The 19,722-nt window shown below is 39.2% G+C and overlaps 1 protein-coding gene across 3 annotated transcripts in view; it reads left to right on the forward strand.

Moving 5' to 3' along the window:
- Positions 1-19,722, forward strand: part of TULP2 (TUB like protein 2) — a 37,841-nt gene that overhangs the window by 13,592 nt on the left and 4,527 nt on the right. For 2 of the 3 annotated variants that reach the window (XM_081970785.1, XM_081970786.1), the window contains 9 exons: positions 628-784; positions 4,062-4,187; positions 6,183-6,290; positions 7,430-7,624; positions 8,483-8,665; positions 9,548-9,714; positions 10,102-10,284; positions 11,881-11,993; positions 19,256-19,370. In XM_081970785.1, coding sequence (XP_081826911.1) covers positions 628-784; positions 4,062-4,187; positions 6,183-6,290; positions 7,430-7,624; positions 8,483-8,665; positions 9,548-9,714; positions 10,102-10,284; positions 11,881-11,993; positions 19,256-19,370 — 1,347 coding nt within the window. The remainder of the gene's footprint in view (positions 1-627; positions 785-4,061; positions 4,188-6,182; positions 6,291-7,429; positions 7,625-8,482; positions 8,666-9,547; positions 9,715-10,101; positions 10,285-11,880; positions 11,994-19,255; positions 19,371-19,722) is intronic. The other variant, XM_081970787.1, reaches the window with a different exon arrangement.

A 19,722-nucleotide genomic window follows, 5' to 3' on the forward strand; every position in this document is an offset into this window, starting at 1 on the left:
CAACGGTCACATCAGGTATGTTACATTGTCTAAAGAAAAACTTCTGGTAAAATACAGAACTCTTAACTGTGTTTGTCCTTCTATTGTGTTGCTTGGAGTAGTGTTTAAAAATCATTCTTTGTGTGAAAAAGTTTGTTGCCTGATGTTTGGGCTCCCACCTTGTAAATGTGCTCCTACTCAAAGATTCTGGGTTCTTTTGAGAGAAAAAGTGATATACAAATAACATGAATTATATGAACACCACCACCATAATAAAAATAATACCACCTTACCACATCAGTAAGGAATATTAGTTCAGAGCTAGGGAGTGAGAGAGACTCGTGGGGCATCTTCTTAACCAGGTGAACTGAGATACATCACACTCTCTCTCAGCCCATGATGTCAGGCTTGGACAACAAGTGGGTCAGTCAATCCCTGCCACAGCCAATGGACCAAACTCACTTGATTCAAAAAATGAGATTCTGCACTTCCAGAATAATACTAGTGAAATAAAAATAAAAATAAATGGAATGCTGATTTGTCACTGAATGTCAAAATAGATATTTGAAAATGAATTATGTGTGCATCTTTGTAAGTACGTAGACGCTAACTTTTCCTTACTTACAATCTCTCTGAACTCCTTTTCAGCGCCGTATCATTGAAAAGAAGCAACGCCGAAAGCGCCAGGAGCCACTTATGGTTCAGGCCAATACAGACACCAAAGTGAAGGCGTGCCGGGGGAGGCAGAAAACCGAGGAACGCATCCCACTCATGGAGTCTTGCAGTGAACACAGCCTGGGGAATAGTGAGTATCCTTGTTCTTTCCAGTCTTATGTTCCCTTCTTACAGAGCTGCTAACATCTCTTTCATTGTGCACAGCTTGGTCAACTTGGTTTACTCATATCTGCAGATTTGCAGATAGGTAATTTGTGCTTTCTGAATAATAAGATCACTGTTACTCATTTGTTACTCCCAAATTGGCATATATGTAACTTATATCTCAAATTAGGCATAGCTTTCCTTTTTTGCCACTTAAATTGTTTGTTTTGACAAGAAGAGCTAATGGTTGACAGATTGGATGCATTTCAACAATAAACTGAATTAAAGAAAAAGTGAAGAAGGAACAACAGCAACTATTCAGGAAAATGCATGTTATGAAATAGTGATTATTTTCAAGATTAAAGATTTTGGTTTTGACATCCTTTGGATATTTTCTCTTAATTAAAAATTAAGTTATTTTTGATCATTTGTTACTTTTGGCTGGGGAATTCTGGAAATTGATCCGCACTTCTTAATGTTGCCGAAGTTGAGAAGTGTTGGTCTATTGTAGCCAAAAAATCAGAAGGAATCTAGTAGCATCCTTTCTGACTGGCATGTTTTATTAAAAGCTACAGTTTTGTTAGCTGCAGTTCACTTCATTCAGATCTTAGAGTACTTCTGATGTAGGACTAAAATTGGGATTTCCTCCCATCCCCACATTCCAATTAAATCCTAAACTAGTGAAATCATCCAATGCATCGGATAATGTGAACAGCAGTTCATGAAAGCTTATGCCTTTTAATAAAACGTGTTAGTCAGAAAAAGTGTTAGCAAACTCCTCCTGGCTTTTAAAGGGAAAAGCAGTAAGAATGCCAAAACTACAAGGAGACAAAGCACTTGTAAAAGTGCTTTGGATGCGGTACAGCCAAGACCTGATTAAAAGGGTACAAAAAGTTACTGTGTGTAAAACTGGAAAGTGTAGTGCAGTTTTTTTCCCCTGGCAAAGGCTATGCAGACCAGATTTTTGCTTTGCAATGGATCATTGTGAAATGAAAAATATGATTGAATGTGAAAAAAGGGATGATTATCTATATATTGATTTAAAGAAAGTATGTGACAAAATTAATATGCTTCAATATATTAGATATTTTACACAAATATTGAGCTGAAGATTGGTAGCTGAATGCAGTGCTGAATACGAATGGAAGGAGTGCTTATGAGAAAATAAATCAAATGCTTACAAATGGTTCGTTGCTGAACAGAACAATGTTCATGGAAATATTAGAAGTCTGTTGGAGGGGATGTGAATATTGCAATTGCATGTATGTTTTTATGCAATCACAGATGTGTAGTTAGCTAAAAATCCAAATGGCCTGCAGTGAAAGTGAGATTGTATGATGCATTGAGGAGTATGGCTCTGAAAATGAATTTATCAAAGGTTGAAGTATTTGAATTTGGAAAGGAAAGTAGAATGAATAATTATAAGTTACAACGAAATGGCAAAAATCGCAAAGAGCAAGTAGATTTTGTTCCCTGAAATTGAATGGTAACTGAAAGTTATTATTAGAGTTATCATGTCTTCCTTACAAAAATCTGGATGACCTCTAGATAACAGCTAAGGGATACCAAATGATAATTCTTTCCTGCTATACCATGGTCATCTTAAATTTGCAGCCCAAATATTTTTCCAGATTCCATCATTTCCTTATGGAAAGCTATAAATCAGGATTGTCAAACTCACGTTGTCATGGCATCATCACATTACATATTGCGACTCCCGCCCTTCACTAAACCGGGTGTGCGTGTGATCAGCGTGTGACGCATCCAGCCCACGGGCTGCGAGTTTGACACCCCTGCTATAAAGCAAGGATGTCTAATCTTGGCAATTTTAAGACTTGTGGACTTCGACTCCCAGAATTCCCCAGCCAGCATAAAGTTGCCAAAGATGGACACTTCTGTTGTAAAGCGTCAGGCTACTGATCTGAAGCAAAATATTGTTTCAGCAGGTCTATTTGTGCCAATTAGCAATGTTACTAGGATGATGTAGTCCAGTCATGGCAAACCTATGTCAAAGGCAGGGGTGGATTTCAATTTTTTTTTACTACTGGCTCTGTGGGCGTGGCTTATTTTGTGGGTGTGGTTTATTTTGTGGGCGTGGCTTGGTAAATTTATGTTTCAAGTTGGAGATGGGAAATAAAATATACTGTAAAACTTTTTTTAAAAAAAAAAGGCCAAAGAAAGTAACAACCCAAACTGCGCCGAGCTGAACGCAGGAGAGCTGGAGAGTCTGAAGAGTGTTTGGTTTTGTTCGCTGCCTGTGAGCTCCAGGGGGGAGGGGCAGCAGCCGAGTGAGCAAGCCAGCAATCTGCCGGCTGCCGAGCACCCTGCCCACGAGTAAACTGCAGATTAGAGGCAGCTGGCAGATCCTGGCATGCTTGCTTGACTGCTTGACCCCACCCCTACCCCAGAGCTCACAGACAGCAAATGAAACTGCCGCCTCCTGCCTCCGTGCATCAAGAAGGCGGGAGGCTCAATCCCATTTAGGAGGCAGTGGCTGCACAGCTCCCTGAGCAGCCCATGCTGCTTACCTGTGTATAGGCACTAGGAGGCAGTTGTGTGGATGCACATGGCGAAGACGAGCCAGGGTGAGCGTCAGAGCGAGCCAGTTCGGGGGCATGGCCAGCCAGCCATCACTACCAGTTCAGTGACCCATGCCCAATTACCACTACCGGTCGGTTCTCCCAAACCAGTCTGAACCAGGAGCAACCGACCTCTGGTCAAAGGTGACACGCTTGTGTGACACACTATGATTCTACACCCGACAACAACTATTCTTGAAAACATGCCCTGTCCCTGCATAATTTTTGGAGGCTGCAGAGGCCATGAAAAAATGGGTTGTGTTCTCGTGCAGCCTCTGGACCCTCTGAAAATGAGTTTGTTTTATTCATACTTTGTTTTTGTAATTATTTTATATTTCTTTATATAATACATAGCACTGTGTGATTGGTCTGTATTTTTTAATGAATAAATATGTAAAGAATTGTGGGTTTTTTTGTTTCCCAGGTGGGTGGGGGGCAGTGACATGTCAGTAGAGTCAGGTTAGACATTCCAAAATTGTTGATACACCAAACTCAAAAGATTCGCCATCACTGATATAGTTTATTGGTCTCTCTCAAAATAGTATCCAAAGCCTCTTGGTATTGGAGCAATTTTTCTCAGATAAATAGAAGAGGGGATGAATAAATGAGATTAGGAATCAGGTTGGATTTTTTAATGAGTATGAATTACTCATTCTAATGTACTAATTGTTTGTCTCTCTAAAGGTACAAACAACCCCTTTCTTGTGGAGTCTGTTCCAGAGGCTCACCTTGGTGTCCATATGTGGGGTAGCTCTATCCAGATGAGCCGGTCACACAGTGGCCAAGGGGAAAGCCAAGCAGCTGGGCCAGGTAAGCCAAAATTTTGAGCCACCAACTCCAGATGTTTTATATTGTTCGCCCTTGAGACCCTGCAGTTGCAGCTGCCAAAGTTTCCAGCAAGTCAAAATAATTTTACGTTATTCCTTTTATTTCTCCTTTCCACTTGTTCTCTGTGCTATCCTTTGTTAAAAAAACAAAAACTTAAGGCAAGCGAGACCAAAAAATTATAGGGAGATCTGCTTGTATATTTGTGTGAATAAATCTGGTATCACAGAAACCCCACAAGCCTTCGGTGACTTCCCTTTAAAGAAAATGAATTGTGACTATTGCTGTCATCTCTGAAATATCTCCTTGCTTGGAAGTAAGACACTAGGACATATTTCTTTTGAGATAAGCTCCATCCTGCAGTTTTTTTCTTCGGACATGGAATATGTGCCTTGTGGGAAACTTCAACAACTTCAACAAATGGATGGTAATAACAAACTTCTAAAATAAAGCGGGAGCCTCCTAGGCACTTCAAATGTACCCAACTTTGCTGAAGCCAGAAGCTCACTCTACAAAGATGCGGGGTCATATAAAAATACTCTAAATGTACATTAAGGTAAAAATTGGATTCAAATATCATTACTTTTAATCATTAGACTTTACACACCATTTCCCCACTTCAAATGTGATTCCTAGGTTTAAAATTAAATATGTATATAAAGAACCAGAAAGAAAGAGAGAGAGTCATATAATTTAACTGGCTTCATACAACATAATGCACTAAACTAGAATTAAGCTGAAGAATTTGTGGGACAGTGTCAGCTTATGCCAGGGATGAAAATACATTCCAGTTCTCCAGCAACTCAACGTCCTAATTTTGTAAATAGCTAACAGAGAACTTTCACAGCTTCAGCAACACTACTTTAGTTGCCATGTTGCAGACAAGAAAAAAGATATTTTGAAAAATACAACAATTGAGCTTTATACAAAGGTCAGTCCCAGAGTTTAAATTCAATTTCTTTCCATCCTTCTATTTCAACAGACTTACGACTACAATTGAGCCCAAAATTTATGTTGCTAAACAGGACAGTTGTTAAATGAACCATGTCCCATTTTACGGCCTTTTTATCATGGTTGTTAACTGAATCACTACAGTTGTTAAGCAAATCATGCAGTTGTTAAGCGAATCTGCCTTCCCCATTGAGTTTACATGTCAAAAGCTTCCTAGGATGGTTGCAAATGAGCTCACAGGACCCCACAGCACTGCAACCCTTGTAAAAACATGCCAGTTGTCAAGCACCCAAAGTTTGATTATGTGACTGTTGGGATACTGCAATGATCATAAGTTTGAGAATTGGTCATGAGAGGCTTGGACTAGAAGACCTCCAAGGTCCCTTCCAACTCTGTTATTCTGTATTCTTCTTTTCAGTGCTGATTTTCAGTTGCTCGTTTCTCAGCCTTGAGAATAGGAGACTCCTCTTCCATATTAACATAATTACTCTGTCTGGCCTGAGAATTGTTAGTTCCTGCCTTACCACCTTCAGTCCATAGAGTGAAATATGTTAGGGGACTATATAAATCAAATCAATAAATAAATAAATACATAAATACATACATACATACATACATACATACATAAATAAATAATAAATAAATAAATTAATTATTAATTAATTAATTAAATAATAAATTAAATAATAAATAATAAATTAAATAATAAATAATAAATAAATTAAATAATAAATAAATTAAATAAAAATAAATTTTATACACACACACACACACACACACACATACCAAGAAATCATTGTTTAAAATGTTGGTGTATCAAATTGGTACTGCATGTGAAGCCTATCATAATATCTATGTCAATATTTCAAAATATATTGGATTATAATCCAGCCCATCTGAAAGACCTTATGTTGAAGGAGGTTACTGGGTGTAGTCGGCATTGTGCTTTTTCAGAAATGACCATGGATCCTCACACCATTTATTTGTGTGCTTCTCAGTACCTGTCTTTCTTTTCACCTCTGTGAGCAGATTTTTTTGATGAAGCAGAGCTGGAGGTGGCCATTTTGGAAGAAACCCAGCCTATCAACAAGAATGAATCCATTCCCAAGAATGGCTGGCAGGTCAAAAAAAAAGAAGGTGAGGTCAGGGAAGGGAGGGATTGCTGAGATTGCTATGATGTCATTCTCTGTTGCTAAGTGACTGCCTATGGAATGAGGCACATGGTTGCCAGGCAACAAAGTTGAGTCAACAAGTCAACCTTGTATGCACCCGACAAGGAATGAATTCCTCCTTCATGAACTGGGGTGACCAAAAGTGGAAGCAATGTAACAGATATGCTGCTATGGATGATGGTACCAATGGACCTCTGTCTCAATGTTCCTCACCTAAATTTTCAAGTTTTTGGGGGAACCATAGAGGTTTTCCAGAGCTGCTGTGCCTTTTGCTAAAAGCTTCTATTTTAGTTCTTCCTTTTTAGCAGGAATTGGGAAGGAAGGCTAGTGATGATTTCTCCCTGGATTAGCAAATTTCAAAGATATCAGCTCTAGGATTTAATTTTTAATTATTAAATTATTTGTTAATTGCTAAATTCTACTTTTAAGCTTGCTCCAGATTTAATGTAGAACAGGTTCATAATTAGTAGGAGTTAAATTAATCATGACTAAGTTTGATTTCAGATAGACTATCCATAGCTATAATAAGGATGGTCCCTCTGAACAGTTCTTAATATTAATCATCAGAAGATACTATACCGGTCAACATTTCTCAGCCTTGTCCATTTTAATGTGTGTGAACAATTCCCAGATTTCTCCAGCCAAAGTGACTGGGGAATTCTGGGAGTTGAAGTCCACACATATTAAAATGATTGAAGTTGAGAAACATTGTTATAGGTATTTCTCCCCACACATTTGATTCTGTTACATGAAAAAAGATGGGAAAAAATGGTAGGAAAATGAAGATTGCATTACAAAAGGAAGACAATAGTATCCGGATACCCTTCCCCTCTCCAAAATTCCCTTCACTGTTGCATCTTTTTTAATTCATTGAATATCTATTTATTCAGAAGCAGAACTGTGTTTGTGTGGGATATATAATAAAATTATGGGTGGAACTCTTTCCAGATATTGTCATTTTAGTGACTTGTTTAATTTCCAGTTTACATTTACATCAGTCCAAAAATACCGGTGGCTTCTAACCACCTTTCCTCCAGTCTTCTTTTGACCCTCAGACTTAATAATTTCTCCATTGGATTTGATGTCATCTTTAATCATCTACAGGAAGACCAAGTACTAAACGGCATGGCCAAACTGCCAGATCAAAGAGAGAAAGTTTGTCCCCGAGACATGACATTCCATCTCCCATGGTGGGTATGGAAGATGAGGTTTCTGAGCATGTATCCCAATCCGCCAAATCAAAAAAGGAAAGGTTAACCCCTGTACAGAAGGTTCCATCAGTCGTCATGGATATGGAAGGTGAGACTTCTGAGACACGAGATTAAGAGAGAATCCAGGGGGATTGGGGAAAATAAACTATACAGGTATGAAATGAAATGAGCATGAATGTTGGTAGTCTATGCTTCCTGTTACAAATAAATAGGTGCAGAAAACTTGTGTTTTTAAAAGGAATTATCTTAAATTGTAGTTAGTCAAATTAAGATGAAATACTAGGAAGAATAGTTAAACAATGGAGCCAATTACCAAGAGACATGGTGGCATTCTCTTTGTTGATGCATCAATGCAAAATATTTTTTGGGAGCTACTGCAATTTGTGGTCTTCACTAAGTGGGCAGTTGGATAATATCTCCAAATGCTAAGTTTTTACAGTATCGTGTACAATATTGATTTCTGAGAGTGGAAATGCCACAATTGTAGTGGGGAAAGAAGATATTTATTTAAAACTATACGTCAATGAGTATGTATAGGAGGTGGCACAGTGGCTCAACAGTTAAGACTCTGGGCTCATTGGCAGGAAATCCGGCAACCCGGGTTCAAGATGTGAACGCCATGTGATAAAGTGAGCTCCTGTCCTTGCCCCAGCTCCTGCCAACCTAGCAGTTTAAAAGCATGAAAGTACCACTTCGGTGGGAAGGTAACAGCCCTCCATGACGTCATGCTGCCACACGATGGCGGAAATGTCTTCAGACAGCGCTGGTTCAATGGCCTTGAAATGGAGATGAGCATTGCCCCCTATAGTCAGCAACGACCAGTAGAGCAAAATCATCAGGGATGCCTTTCTCTTTTTATATATATATCTATATATATGAGGGGTAGGGTAACCGACTCAGACTAATCCAGACAGAAGTGATATATTTCACATCTTATTTAATTTAGTTTTGAAAAATGATCTTCCCAAAGAAGTCCCAAAGTCTACAGAGTCCAAAAAAGCCATTGGGGACATGCGTAACATCGATATGCTCCAAAGCAACTCTGAAAGTGATGGGGAATACTCCCAGGAGTTGACTGTACCCCCTTCACCTATGAAGAAGCCCCGTGAGTGGATGCTGAGACACAGAGGTTAGTGGTCTTTCTGCATGGGTGGCTGGAAAGGGATGATCTGGGCACAGATCAAACATGGCTCTACTTTGCTTTGGAAGTTTGTTGCATCTTGTAACTTTGGAACTTCAGTCCTCTTCCAAATGTGATAGGAATAGGCCAAGTATGATTGGACATGCAAGAAAGATGCCTCCAGTGCATGAATTGTACTGTACATCAGTGTACATATAAACCACAAAGTGGTCAGTTATACATCACAAATCATAAGATACCATCATAAATCATAAGATACAATCAAGTGATAAATCATAAGATACCAATAGGAGGAGGTAGTAGGAAAGGAGAGGAAGATGAGAAGATGAGAAGGATAATAGCAATACAGCCCTACTACATGGATAAATATCTTTAGGTATAAGACAATGTTGTGGGAATTAGGTGTTTAGCAGAGTGGTGGTATGTGGGGGAAACTGTCTTTGTGTCTAGTTGTTTTGGTATGCAATGCCCCATAAACAGTGTCCTGAGTGGAGAAGTGGAAACAGTTTATGTCTAGGATGTGACATGTTTTCAGAAAATAAGCCCTGTATCATTTTTTATTTATTTTTTGCAATTGTTCTTCCTGCCCTGGTTTTAATGTCTCAATTTGTTGTGACTTTATAGTTTTAAACTCTGGGCTTTAAACCATTTAGAAATTGTACTGACAACGAAAAGCATTTAAATATAAATAAATAATCAAAATTTGGGAACCTGGATTCATATGTTCTCAAACAAGAAAACAAACATCAGGAGTTAGGACTTCTGTCTTGAACCTCATAATCTATTGGGATAGAATTAAAAATGAGAAAGGGCAAAAAGAAAAGATCACTTTCCTCATGTAACCGTTGCAATCCTTCTTGATTTTTCCAGGGTCTCTCACTAATGGAAGGAGGAGCCCGAGTGAGGAAGAGGAAGAAAATGATGATGATGATGATGATGATGATGATGATGACGACAATGAGGAAGCCTTCAAGGATGACGATCAAGACATTCTCAGGAGTGTCATGTACATTCAAGAAGAAATTGATTTATCTGCGGTAAGGAGCTAAAGTAAAAACCGGATGTGTTTTAAAGACCCCTTGGGAAATCTTTATCATTTCATCTAATGCAGATTTATAATTACTTAACAGAAAGGGATTTTCTTCTGATTGATTTTCCTTGAAGACATTTCTTCCTACCAACATCCCATGCATTTCCTTCTTAATGTTTCTCTGCCTTTGCATGTATTTTCACCATGTATTTTGACCCCTACAGTAGAAAGCAGAAAATGATAGTTCCTTTTACCAACATTTAATCCTTGGAGAGCAGGGAGGGTTCCCATAGATTTGCAATACTTGATATTTTATGGGTGGAAAAGCAAGTGGGTTGTAGTGTAAACCTCCTCTCAGATTTTATTACAGTTTACCTTTTCTTCTCCCTGGCAGTCTCCAAACGAGGAACCAAGCACTCCCTTGTCTCTCAAAGTGGATGACATTGAGGCATTTGTTCTGCAACCTGCCCCTCAGGGCCACATAATCCAGTGTCGAATCACACGAGACCGGAAAGGGATGGACAAGGGCATCTTCCCTTTCTACTACTTGCACCTTGAGATGGAAAATGGGAAGAAGGTACCAGGAAGCAAAGAATGATGCTGTGTTTAAGCACACACACACATACGCAAACATACAGTTGAAAATATGTGATTCTTATCCCAGAAAGAGGAAAAATTCAGCCAATTACTTTTTGGAGATGCAGTCCCAAAATAAACCAATTGGAGGGGGGGGGAACCCAGTATTGTGATCCCCTTTACAAGAAGCATGCATTATATCCCATTGCACAAGCGGTCCTCAGTTAACAACCACTCATTCAGTTTAAGCTTACAATGGTGCTGAAGAGTTGGTACTTATGACCTGTTCTCCAAGTTCCAGCATCCCCATAATTATGCAATCATGATCTGATGCTTGGCAACCAGCCCAGATTTCAGACCATTACAGCATCCCACCCTAACATAATTGTTATTTACGACCTTCCAGTTTTCTGCAAGCAGAGTTAACAGGGAAGCTGGCAGAAAGTCAGAAGTTGCTATCATGTGAGGTCCTCACTTAACAACTTATGGGGATTTGCTTAACGATGGTAACCGGGTACTGCCAAAATTGTCATTATTAAGTGGAATGATTCATATAATGTCTTGCTTTATGACTGTATTGTTTAGCAACAGATATTCTGGTCCCATTTACTATTGTTAAGTGAGGACTAGTGGTGCATAATTTAATAAATTATGGTATTTTAAAAATATTCTTTGCTAGGTGCTGTGTAAAGGATTCAGCTTGCAAACATAGTGTCAGGTCTATCAGAAATAGCTAAATATCAGAACAATATGTCTTTCAAGGTATCCTTCACACTTATTTGATCTTTGAAAGTGCCTACAATTCCTTAAAGACTGATCAGTCTTATATAGTTGAAGTGACAATGCATTAGCTAGAAGCTCACAACACTAGCAATAATGCTGTGATACTAATAATGCTGAGTTCATTTACTCTTGTAATTGTTGCCAGTCATAAAAAGTGGCAGTATCTAGCCATCCTTGACTGATTTTGAAAGAGCTAATAGGATGGGACCTGTTCAGTACATGACTGGAAAAGTCAACTTGAAGTTGAAAAGGATGAAGGTGTCAAAATGTTTCTATTTTATTTATTTAAAAAAAAACATGGATGTATCTTTGAAGTCATTCACTTGAGAGAGTCTTCATCTGTATTGCCTTTTATCACCTTATCGAGGCTGATATTAAAATATTTTTATTCATCTTATTTCATGCCGCAATCTCATTTGAACTTACTTTCAGGAAGCAGGTGGATTGTCTGAATCCTGCCAAAAACAGAAGGGACCTTTTGTTCTCACTGAAACATATTTAGGGTGGACTTCAGCTCTCAGAATTGTTACCGATAGCCAAATTAGAGTCCATATGTTTGGAGGACATCCTGTTTCAGGAAGAAACCCCAGCAGCGGTGTTCACACAATAAAATAAGTCAAGCTGAGCAAACTATGTTTTTTTTATGGTGTACAAACCCAATCTGAGCAAAAGAGAGTTCTATAAAAATGAATTTGCTATTATGACAATTTGCATCTTTGTTCTCTTTGACATTCAATACATTGAAATAGCAATGGTGGCAATTAAAAAGGCAACTAGGAATGAATCTCATTGACAATTTGGTGTTCTTTTTCAGCGGTTCCTCATGTCTGGAAGGAAGAGGAAAAAAAGCAAGACTTCAAATTACCTTATTTCTTTAGATCCAATTGATCTGTCACGAGGTGGTGAAAACTTCATTGGAAAAGTCAGGTGTGTCTAGTTTGGAGCCTATTAAAAGCAGGTGTGAGTAGCAGATAGATCTACATCCAATAGTTGAAGTTTTTCCAATGAATATTCTCCAGAAGTGTTGAATGAATTCCCAGAATTCCTGACTAGGGTGGGGGACTGTGGAAGTTGAAATCTAGTACTCTACCCCTTTGCCAAATATTAGAAGCTCTAAGATCTTTAGTACATCAAGTGCATGTTACCCCAGTATTTTATTTATGGGATATAAATGTATGTACAGTAGGGCAAAAAAGTATTTAGTCAGCCACCAATTGTGCAAGTTCTCCCACTTAAAAAGATGAGAGAGGCCTGTAATTAGCATCATAGGTAGACCTCAACTATGAGAGACAAAATGAGAAAACAAATCCAGACAATCACATTGGCTGATTTGGAAAGAATTTATTTGCAAATTATGGTGAAAAATAAGTATTTGGTCAATATCAAAAGTTCATCTCAATACTTTGTTATATATCCTTTGTTGGCAATGACGGAGGTCAAACGTTTCCTGTAAGTCTTCACAAGGTTGGCAGACACTGTTGCTGGTGTGTTGGCCCATTCCTCCATGCAGATCTCCTCTAGAGCAGTGATGTTTTGGGGCTGTTGCTGGGCAACACTTTCAACTCCCTCCAAAGGTTTTCTATGGGGTTGAGATTTGGAGACTGGCTAGGCCACTCCAGGACCTTGAAATGCTTCTTTTTTTCTCGTAATAAAATTTTATTGGTTTTTCAAAATTTATAGGGAAAAGGGTAAATGGACAGGTATACAAATTTTGGCAGTTGCAAAGTGTGTGAGGCCCCCCTCCCCCCATACCCATAGCGTACATTTATATATAATGCATTAGTATATAATTGATTATAATCAGCATATTAGTTCTATTATTAAATTCAATCAAATTAAACATTACAATATAAAATCCAAATATAATTCCATTTTCACTTTCGGTCAATTTATAATAATATGATTTTCATATTTATTTCTGTGATCTGAGTCTTCTTGCTATTGCCCCATCTCCCTCCACTGGCAGAGCTCTGGCCCCTCCCGTGTCCTGCGTGTCCGTTGTAGTGTCTGGTGGTTTCTCTAGGAGTGTTTTATTTTTTTCCATAAAGGCCTGCGCCTCTATGGGTGAATTAATTCTGATTCTTGTCTCCTCCCAGAATATCAGCATACCTTCAGGCATCAACCATCTAAACCACACCCCTTTCTGGTATAATTTATTCGCTAATTGCGAATAATTTTTTCTTTTTTCTCTAATCTTCTTAGGGATCTGCTTCAGAATGGTTATCTCCATATCATGATATGTCAATGCTTGCCCCCTTTGTACACCCAGAATTTCATCTCTTGTGGTTTTTCTAAGGAATTTAATGTGAACCTCCCTGGGTACATTGTGTGTTCTAGCATAAGCTGAGTTCACTCTATAAACCAGATCTATATCCCACCCCATCTGTTGTTTTTCTTTGTGTGTATAGTCAGCCAGAATGTTTGTCATGATGTCCCTTATATTTTCCCCATCTTCTTCTATAACATTTTGAAATCTAAGATAATAGGACATTCTCTCAAATTCTAATTTCATCTGTTGGATGTCAAGATCTTTGTTCCCTTTCTGCACAGCTTCCACCCCCCCCCTCACCTCCTCCACCCCCCCTTCCACAAGATTCAGTCTTTGTGAGTTCTTATATATTTGGGCTTGATTTTCTTTAATTTCATCTTTCATTTCCCTTAACTGTTTCTTGATTTCCTCCTGGCCCTGTAGAATTTGTTGAAGCATTTGTTGAAAGTCCATCTCTGTAATCTTATGTTGCATCAGTTCTGTTATCTTTGACTGTGTGGCTGGACTGGATGTTGCGGATGTTGGAGCAGAGGTGGCAAAGCCAGGTTTTCCAGGAGGGGGTCTTTTAGATGCCATCCTTTATAACGTTAAAAGTTCAGTCCAAATATGAAGTAAGCAGTTAGAAAAGAAGGGTAGCCAGGTGAATCCGGGAGCAGAATAACCAGGCAGAAGAGAATCTCTCCAATAAGTCTGGCAATAGATAGAAAATTTCCCCTAGAAGGTTAAAAAAATACCAATCCACAAGAGGTTCCTCTGGGAGACACGGAGACAAAGACCGGAAGCCTGAATTTTAAAGGTGGAGTCAGGTTTCAGAGTTCATAAAGACAACGGAAGTGTGCCATCTTGCCCTGCCAGTTTTGGGCACAGAGGCGTAACAAAGTTTTAAAAAGTTCCAAAAGTCCTCAAATCATTGTAATATGTAAAATTAAATTGAAAGGAAAATCATCTCAGCCTAAGTGAGGCTTCATTCGTTGGCTCTCCCCCCTCCTCCTTCCCCGGGGGCTGAGAGCAAAATTGTTTCTTGCCGCTTGTCCAAGGGGGGGGGGGGAAACCCCCCTCCCTCCAGCCGCACCTCCAAAATGCTCCGAAAGTTATTTTAAAGTTTTAAAAGCTGAATCAAATCTTCATGCAAAGTAAGGGATGGAGAGAGAGGCAACCTCACCGCACCGCAGCTGCTTCCTTCAATTGTAGCATTCTCCAGTCGGCTTGTAGCGAGGCGCGAGGCGTGGAAACGCGATGCGCCCTCCGAGCTTGCTCCCCGGTGCCTTGGGCGCGCGAGAGAGCTCCCGCCGGCTGCCGCCGCTGCAGGAGACCTCCGCGATGCCGCCCCTCCGGCAGGACCCCTCTGCGGGGTGTCCTGTGCCCCCCAAGGAGTGGGGAAGCCCACCGGGGAGCCGGAGCGGGCAAAGAGCTGCCCGTCGCCGCCGCCGCCGGAACCGGAACTCCTTGAAATGCTTCTTACGAAGCCACTCCTTCGTTGCCCGGGCGGTAGGTTTGGGATCATTGTCATGTTGAAAGACCCAGCCACGTTTCATCTTCAATGCCCTTGCTAATGGAAGGAGGTTTGCACTCAAAAACTCACGATACATGGCCCCATTCATTCTGTCCTGTACACGGACCAGTCGTCCTGGTCCCTTTGCAGAAAAACAGCCCCAAAGCATGATGTTGCCACCCCCATGCTTCACAGAAGGTATGGTGTTCTTTGGATGCAACTCAGCATTCTCTCTCCTCCAAACACGACGAGTGGTGTTTCTTCCAAACAGTTCTATTTTGGTTTCATCTGACCATATGACATTTTCCCAATCCTCTTCTGGATCATCCAAATGCTCTCTAGCAAACTTCAGACAGGCCCGGACATGTACTGGCTTAAGCAGGGAGACACGTCTGGCACTGCAGGATCTGAGTCCCTGGCGGCGTAGTGTGTTACTGATGGTAGCCTTTGTTAAGTTGGTCCCAGCTCTCTGCAGGTCATTCACTAGGTCCCCCCGTGTGGTCCTGGGATTTTTGCTCACCATTCTTGTGATCATTTTGACCCCACGGGGTGAGATCTTGCGTGGAGCCCCAGATCGAGGGAGATATCAGTGGTCTTGTATGTCTTCCATTTTCTAATTATTGCTCCCACAGTTGATATGTTCACACCAAGCTGCTAGCCTATTGCAGATTCAGTCTTCCTAGCCTGGTGCAGGTCTACAATTTTGTTTCTGGTGTCCTTCGACAGCTCTTTGGTCTTCACCATAGTGGAGTTTGGAGTGTGACTGTTTGAGGTTGTGGACAGGCGTCTTTTATACTGATAACGTTCAAACAGGTGCCATTGATACAGGTAATGACAGAGGAGCCTCTTAAAGAAGAAGGTACAGGTCTGTGAGAGTCAGAAATCTTGCTTGTTTGTAGGTGACCAAATACTTATTTTCCACCATAATTTGCAAATAAATTCTTTCCAAATCAGCCAATGTGATTGTCTCGATTTGTTTTCTCATTGTGTCTCTCATAGTTGAGGTCTACCTATGCTGCCTCTCTCATCTTTTTAAGTGGGAGAACTTGCACAATTGGTGGCTGACTGAATACTTTTTTGCCCCATTGTAAGTTCTGAAGCAGGATAAGGTAGACCTTTGGTATCAGTGAACACAAATATTTGAGAACATGTTATGGTTGCTTCTTCAAAATGTTTTCTATGGTGGCCGGAGGGTCACTGTCATTGAAATGAAAGGGTGACTAGGCTGTTGAAATGTGATGCATATTTAAAAAGGGTGCAGCTTTGTTCACCCAGTTGTATCCACCATTTTGACATCATTAATACCCTTGCATAATAGCCACACTGGGCCAAAATCATGTATTTCCTAGCAGACCATTCAGTGACATTACTCTCCAATATATGTAGACCTCACTTAGTGATTGTCATGGGCAACCACCATTCAAAGTTACAACAGTGATGAACAAGTAACTTTGCAACCAATGCTTGCATGTCTGACCTTTGCAGTGTCATAGCAAACTGTAGGTTTGCTATTAATGACTGCCAAAAAAATAGGTTGTAAAATTGTGTTGGTCATCTCCATTACAATCATAAGTCAAGGACTCATAGTAATCCAAGACAGAAATTTTGAAAAATGATTCCAGTAAAGTTTTATTGTGTTGCATTTGGAGAAGCTATGAAACTCAATACTTTTTCAGCTAGAAAGGACCAATTATTTCCCATTAAAGATTTTTTTAAATTTTTTAATACAACTTATACATATTATAGAAATAAAGAGTTGTCCGGGTCCTTTCTTTTAAATCCTCTCAATTACATAGTCCTTTTTACATTATAGTTTTGTTTTCACTTTCAGCCAAATTATTCTCTTCCATTATTTTCCATCTTTATATTTATTTTTTCTTAATACATAAACAATATGTTCAATTGCCCCTTCAAAATTACATCAAATTTTCATTTCTTATTTTCTCCATTGGTATATTTTTCTATAAACAGCATGCATCCTCTAATTCAATTTAAGCATAGAAAGCATTTCTTTCAACTTTTTTTTACCATTAACTATCATTTCTATTTCTTAATTAATTACGTAACAATAACAACCTTACTACTATTCTCTTTAGTCTACTAACATAACTTTTCTTCCCTTTCTTCCTCTTTTAACCAATTTCTCTTGGGCCTCCCAAAATCCCAGTTTTAATTGTTTTCCTTCTTCTCCCCTTTCCCCTAATTTCTTCTTTTTCTTTCCCCTATTTTTGTGGTTATTGTAACTTTTCTTCAGCGTATTTGCTTTTATTATTCTAGTAATTTCCTCCAGGGTTTTTTCCCTGTTCACCTCCTTTCCTTACTATTTTATGGTTTCTTTTTTGGATGATCCCCCCCCCCCCTTATCTACTTTTCCTTTTTGACTGTAAATCCCAGTGAAACCTTCTATCTGCATTTTATTTTCAAATCTTCTTTTTTCCACATTATCTTCCTGTACCTTATTTGTGTTCACTTTTACCCCCTCTTCTCCTTTTTCTTGTTCTATATGATCCCTTTGATTTCCTAGCTTTCCTTAATCAATGTTTCATGCGCACTTTTCAACATCACAAATAATTCGTCATACATCCAAATCTCCATTATGCAAGTTTAACTATTTTAACAGATTTTTAAATTTTTGGGTTATACTACATTTAGTTGCAAATTTAGGATCTTCCAGATTCCGTTGCTCAATTTTAAAATTAATCCAGTCCAGTCCACAGCTGTGGATGGTTGCAATCAAATTTCTCTTCCACAGCTGTAGATGGTTGCAGTCAAAACAATGATGCAAAAGCAGCAACTCCCTAACCACAGCCTCAAAGCCTCTTCCTGAATCCAAGGTCACACTCTGGCTGCCTCTCTCATTCCCCCAACCCCTTTCTTTCTTTCAAAGCAATTTAAATCCACAAAAAAAAAATAAAGTTAAAATAGAAGAAGAAGGATTTCCCTCTGTTATTATTATTATTTTCTTCAAACCAATTTCGTTGAATTTAAATACAATGACAATAAAGATTATTCCTCACAAGCCAGTATAGTCTTTTCTGATTGCAGGTAAATGGCTCTCTCCAAACCACAATACATCCCCACTGCTAGCTGTCAATAGCCATTAAAAACACTTTTAATCCACAAAGAATAGGATAAGATAAGGACTGGGCCCTTCCTTTTAGTTGTTAGTTTTTCTTCACTTCCAAATTGCAGAAGACAAAATCCTCTGAGGCTTTGATGCTTAACTCCTCTGCTTCCTTTTTTCAATAACATTCCCTGAAAACCAGTTAGCTGCTAATTTCGCTTCAGGATCCAGAAAGGACAAACAATTGATAGGTATACTCCCTATTTGAGAAGCTAAGTACAGTATGTAACTCTCAGAATTTAGAATGGGAACAATAGCGCAGCCACTCAGACTGACATTAAGAAGCACCAGAAAATATCATAATAATAAATTTTAAAAGATGGTCCTTATGTGACTGAAGGTGCCCACCTTTCTCCTATCTATGACTTTCTAATAGAGGCAAAGGTTTCTGTACAGTTTTCAGTAGAAAAATAACACCAGGTAAATCAATTCAGTTCTTCCCTTGTACTTGATGTCCTCAAGGTGGCATCATTCTCTATATATCAGACATGGAAATATATATGTGTGTGTGTGAAATCCATTTTACGGTATTACTTGGTCCTTCTCAGTATAAGCTGAAATGATTTTACTGAAAGAAAGGGAATGGCCAAGGATTCTTTGCTTCCTAGCTGAGGGAGGGTGTTTTCCCATGAGGAAAAAATTAGGTTTCCCATTTGCAAGTTTAGTGTTTACAATTACAATGTCCTTCTATGTAATGGGAGGGACTTCTGGACACCCACTCACCCTTCTGAAAACTAAGGCTTCATCTGATGTTGAAGTCAGAAGCACATGAAGACCCTGGGGCAGCGTTTCTCAACCTTGGCAGTTTGAAGACGTGTGGACTTTAACTCCCCAAAATTCTGGGAATTGAAGCTCACATATCTTCAAGTTAACAAGGTTGAGAAATACTGCCCCAGGGTGTACCTGAAAAGAGCTAGAAAAGAGTTAGATCATAATGAAAAAACACATTCCTGAAAACTCCCCCAGATACCCTATCCTAATTTGAGGGGAGACCTAAACATAAAGGACTGATTTTGGAGAGCATATGTACACTATTGTGTACTTTTTTCATTATCAAGCCTTCTTCCATAGTTAAGACAGTTTCCTTGTTGAGGAATTTTGTTTATAACAACACTACAGTTTCTAGAATCTCTTGGTGTACTTCCTTTGTTTTTTTAATATACTTTGTGGGTGCTAATCTGTAGTTTTCATCCTAGCTTTGGGTTCTTAATTAACGTGAGGGTGTGGCACAAGGGATGATTGTAGGTAATATGGCAGACTCTAAGATGCTTAAAGTAAACAACCCTTTTTTGCTTGATTTCTAGATCTAACATGCTTGGGACCAAATTCACTGTGTTTGACAATGGAATCAATCCAGAAAAAAAACCTTTTGTTCCAGAAACTGCCCACCTACGGCAGGAGTTAGTTGCCATTTGCTATGTAAGTATCACAGAGCTGACCAAGGAGGAACTGATATGCTACTATATATAGGTAGCCCTCAACTCACAACTATTCATTTAACAAGTATTTGAAGTTAAAATGACACTGAAAAAAGTGTCCCCTCAATCACATGATCAGCATTTGGGCATTTAGCAACTGGCATGTATTATGATGGTGGAAGTGTCCCAGGTCATAGGATTGCCATGTGCACCACATCCCTCCTAGGCGGCTTCTGATAAGCAATATTTTCTGAATAAACACAGCAAAAAGGTCATACTATTGGGCATGACTCTCTTAATAACCACATTGCTTTGCAACAGAAGGTTTGGTCCTAGTTGTCATAAATGAAGAA

Source organism: Natrix helvetica (genome assembly GCF_964273705.1).
Source record: "Natrix helvetica genome assembly, chromosome: Z".
Taxonomy (NCBI): domain Eukaryota; kingdom Metazoa; phylum Chordata; class Lepidosauria; order Squamata; family Natricidae; genus Natrix; species Natrix helvetica.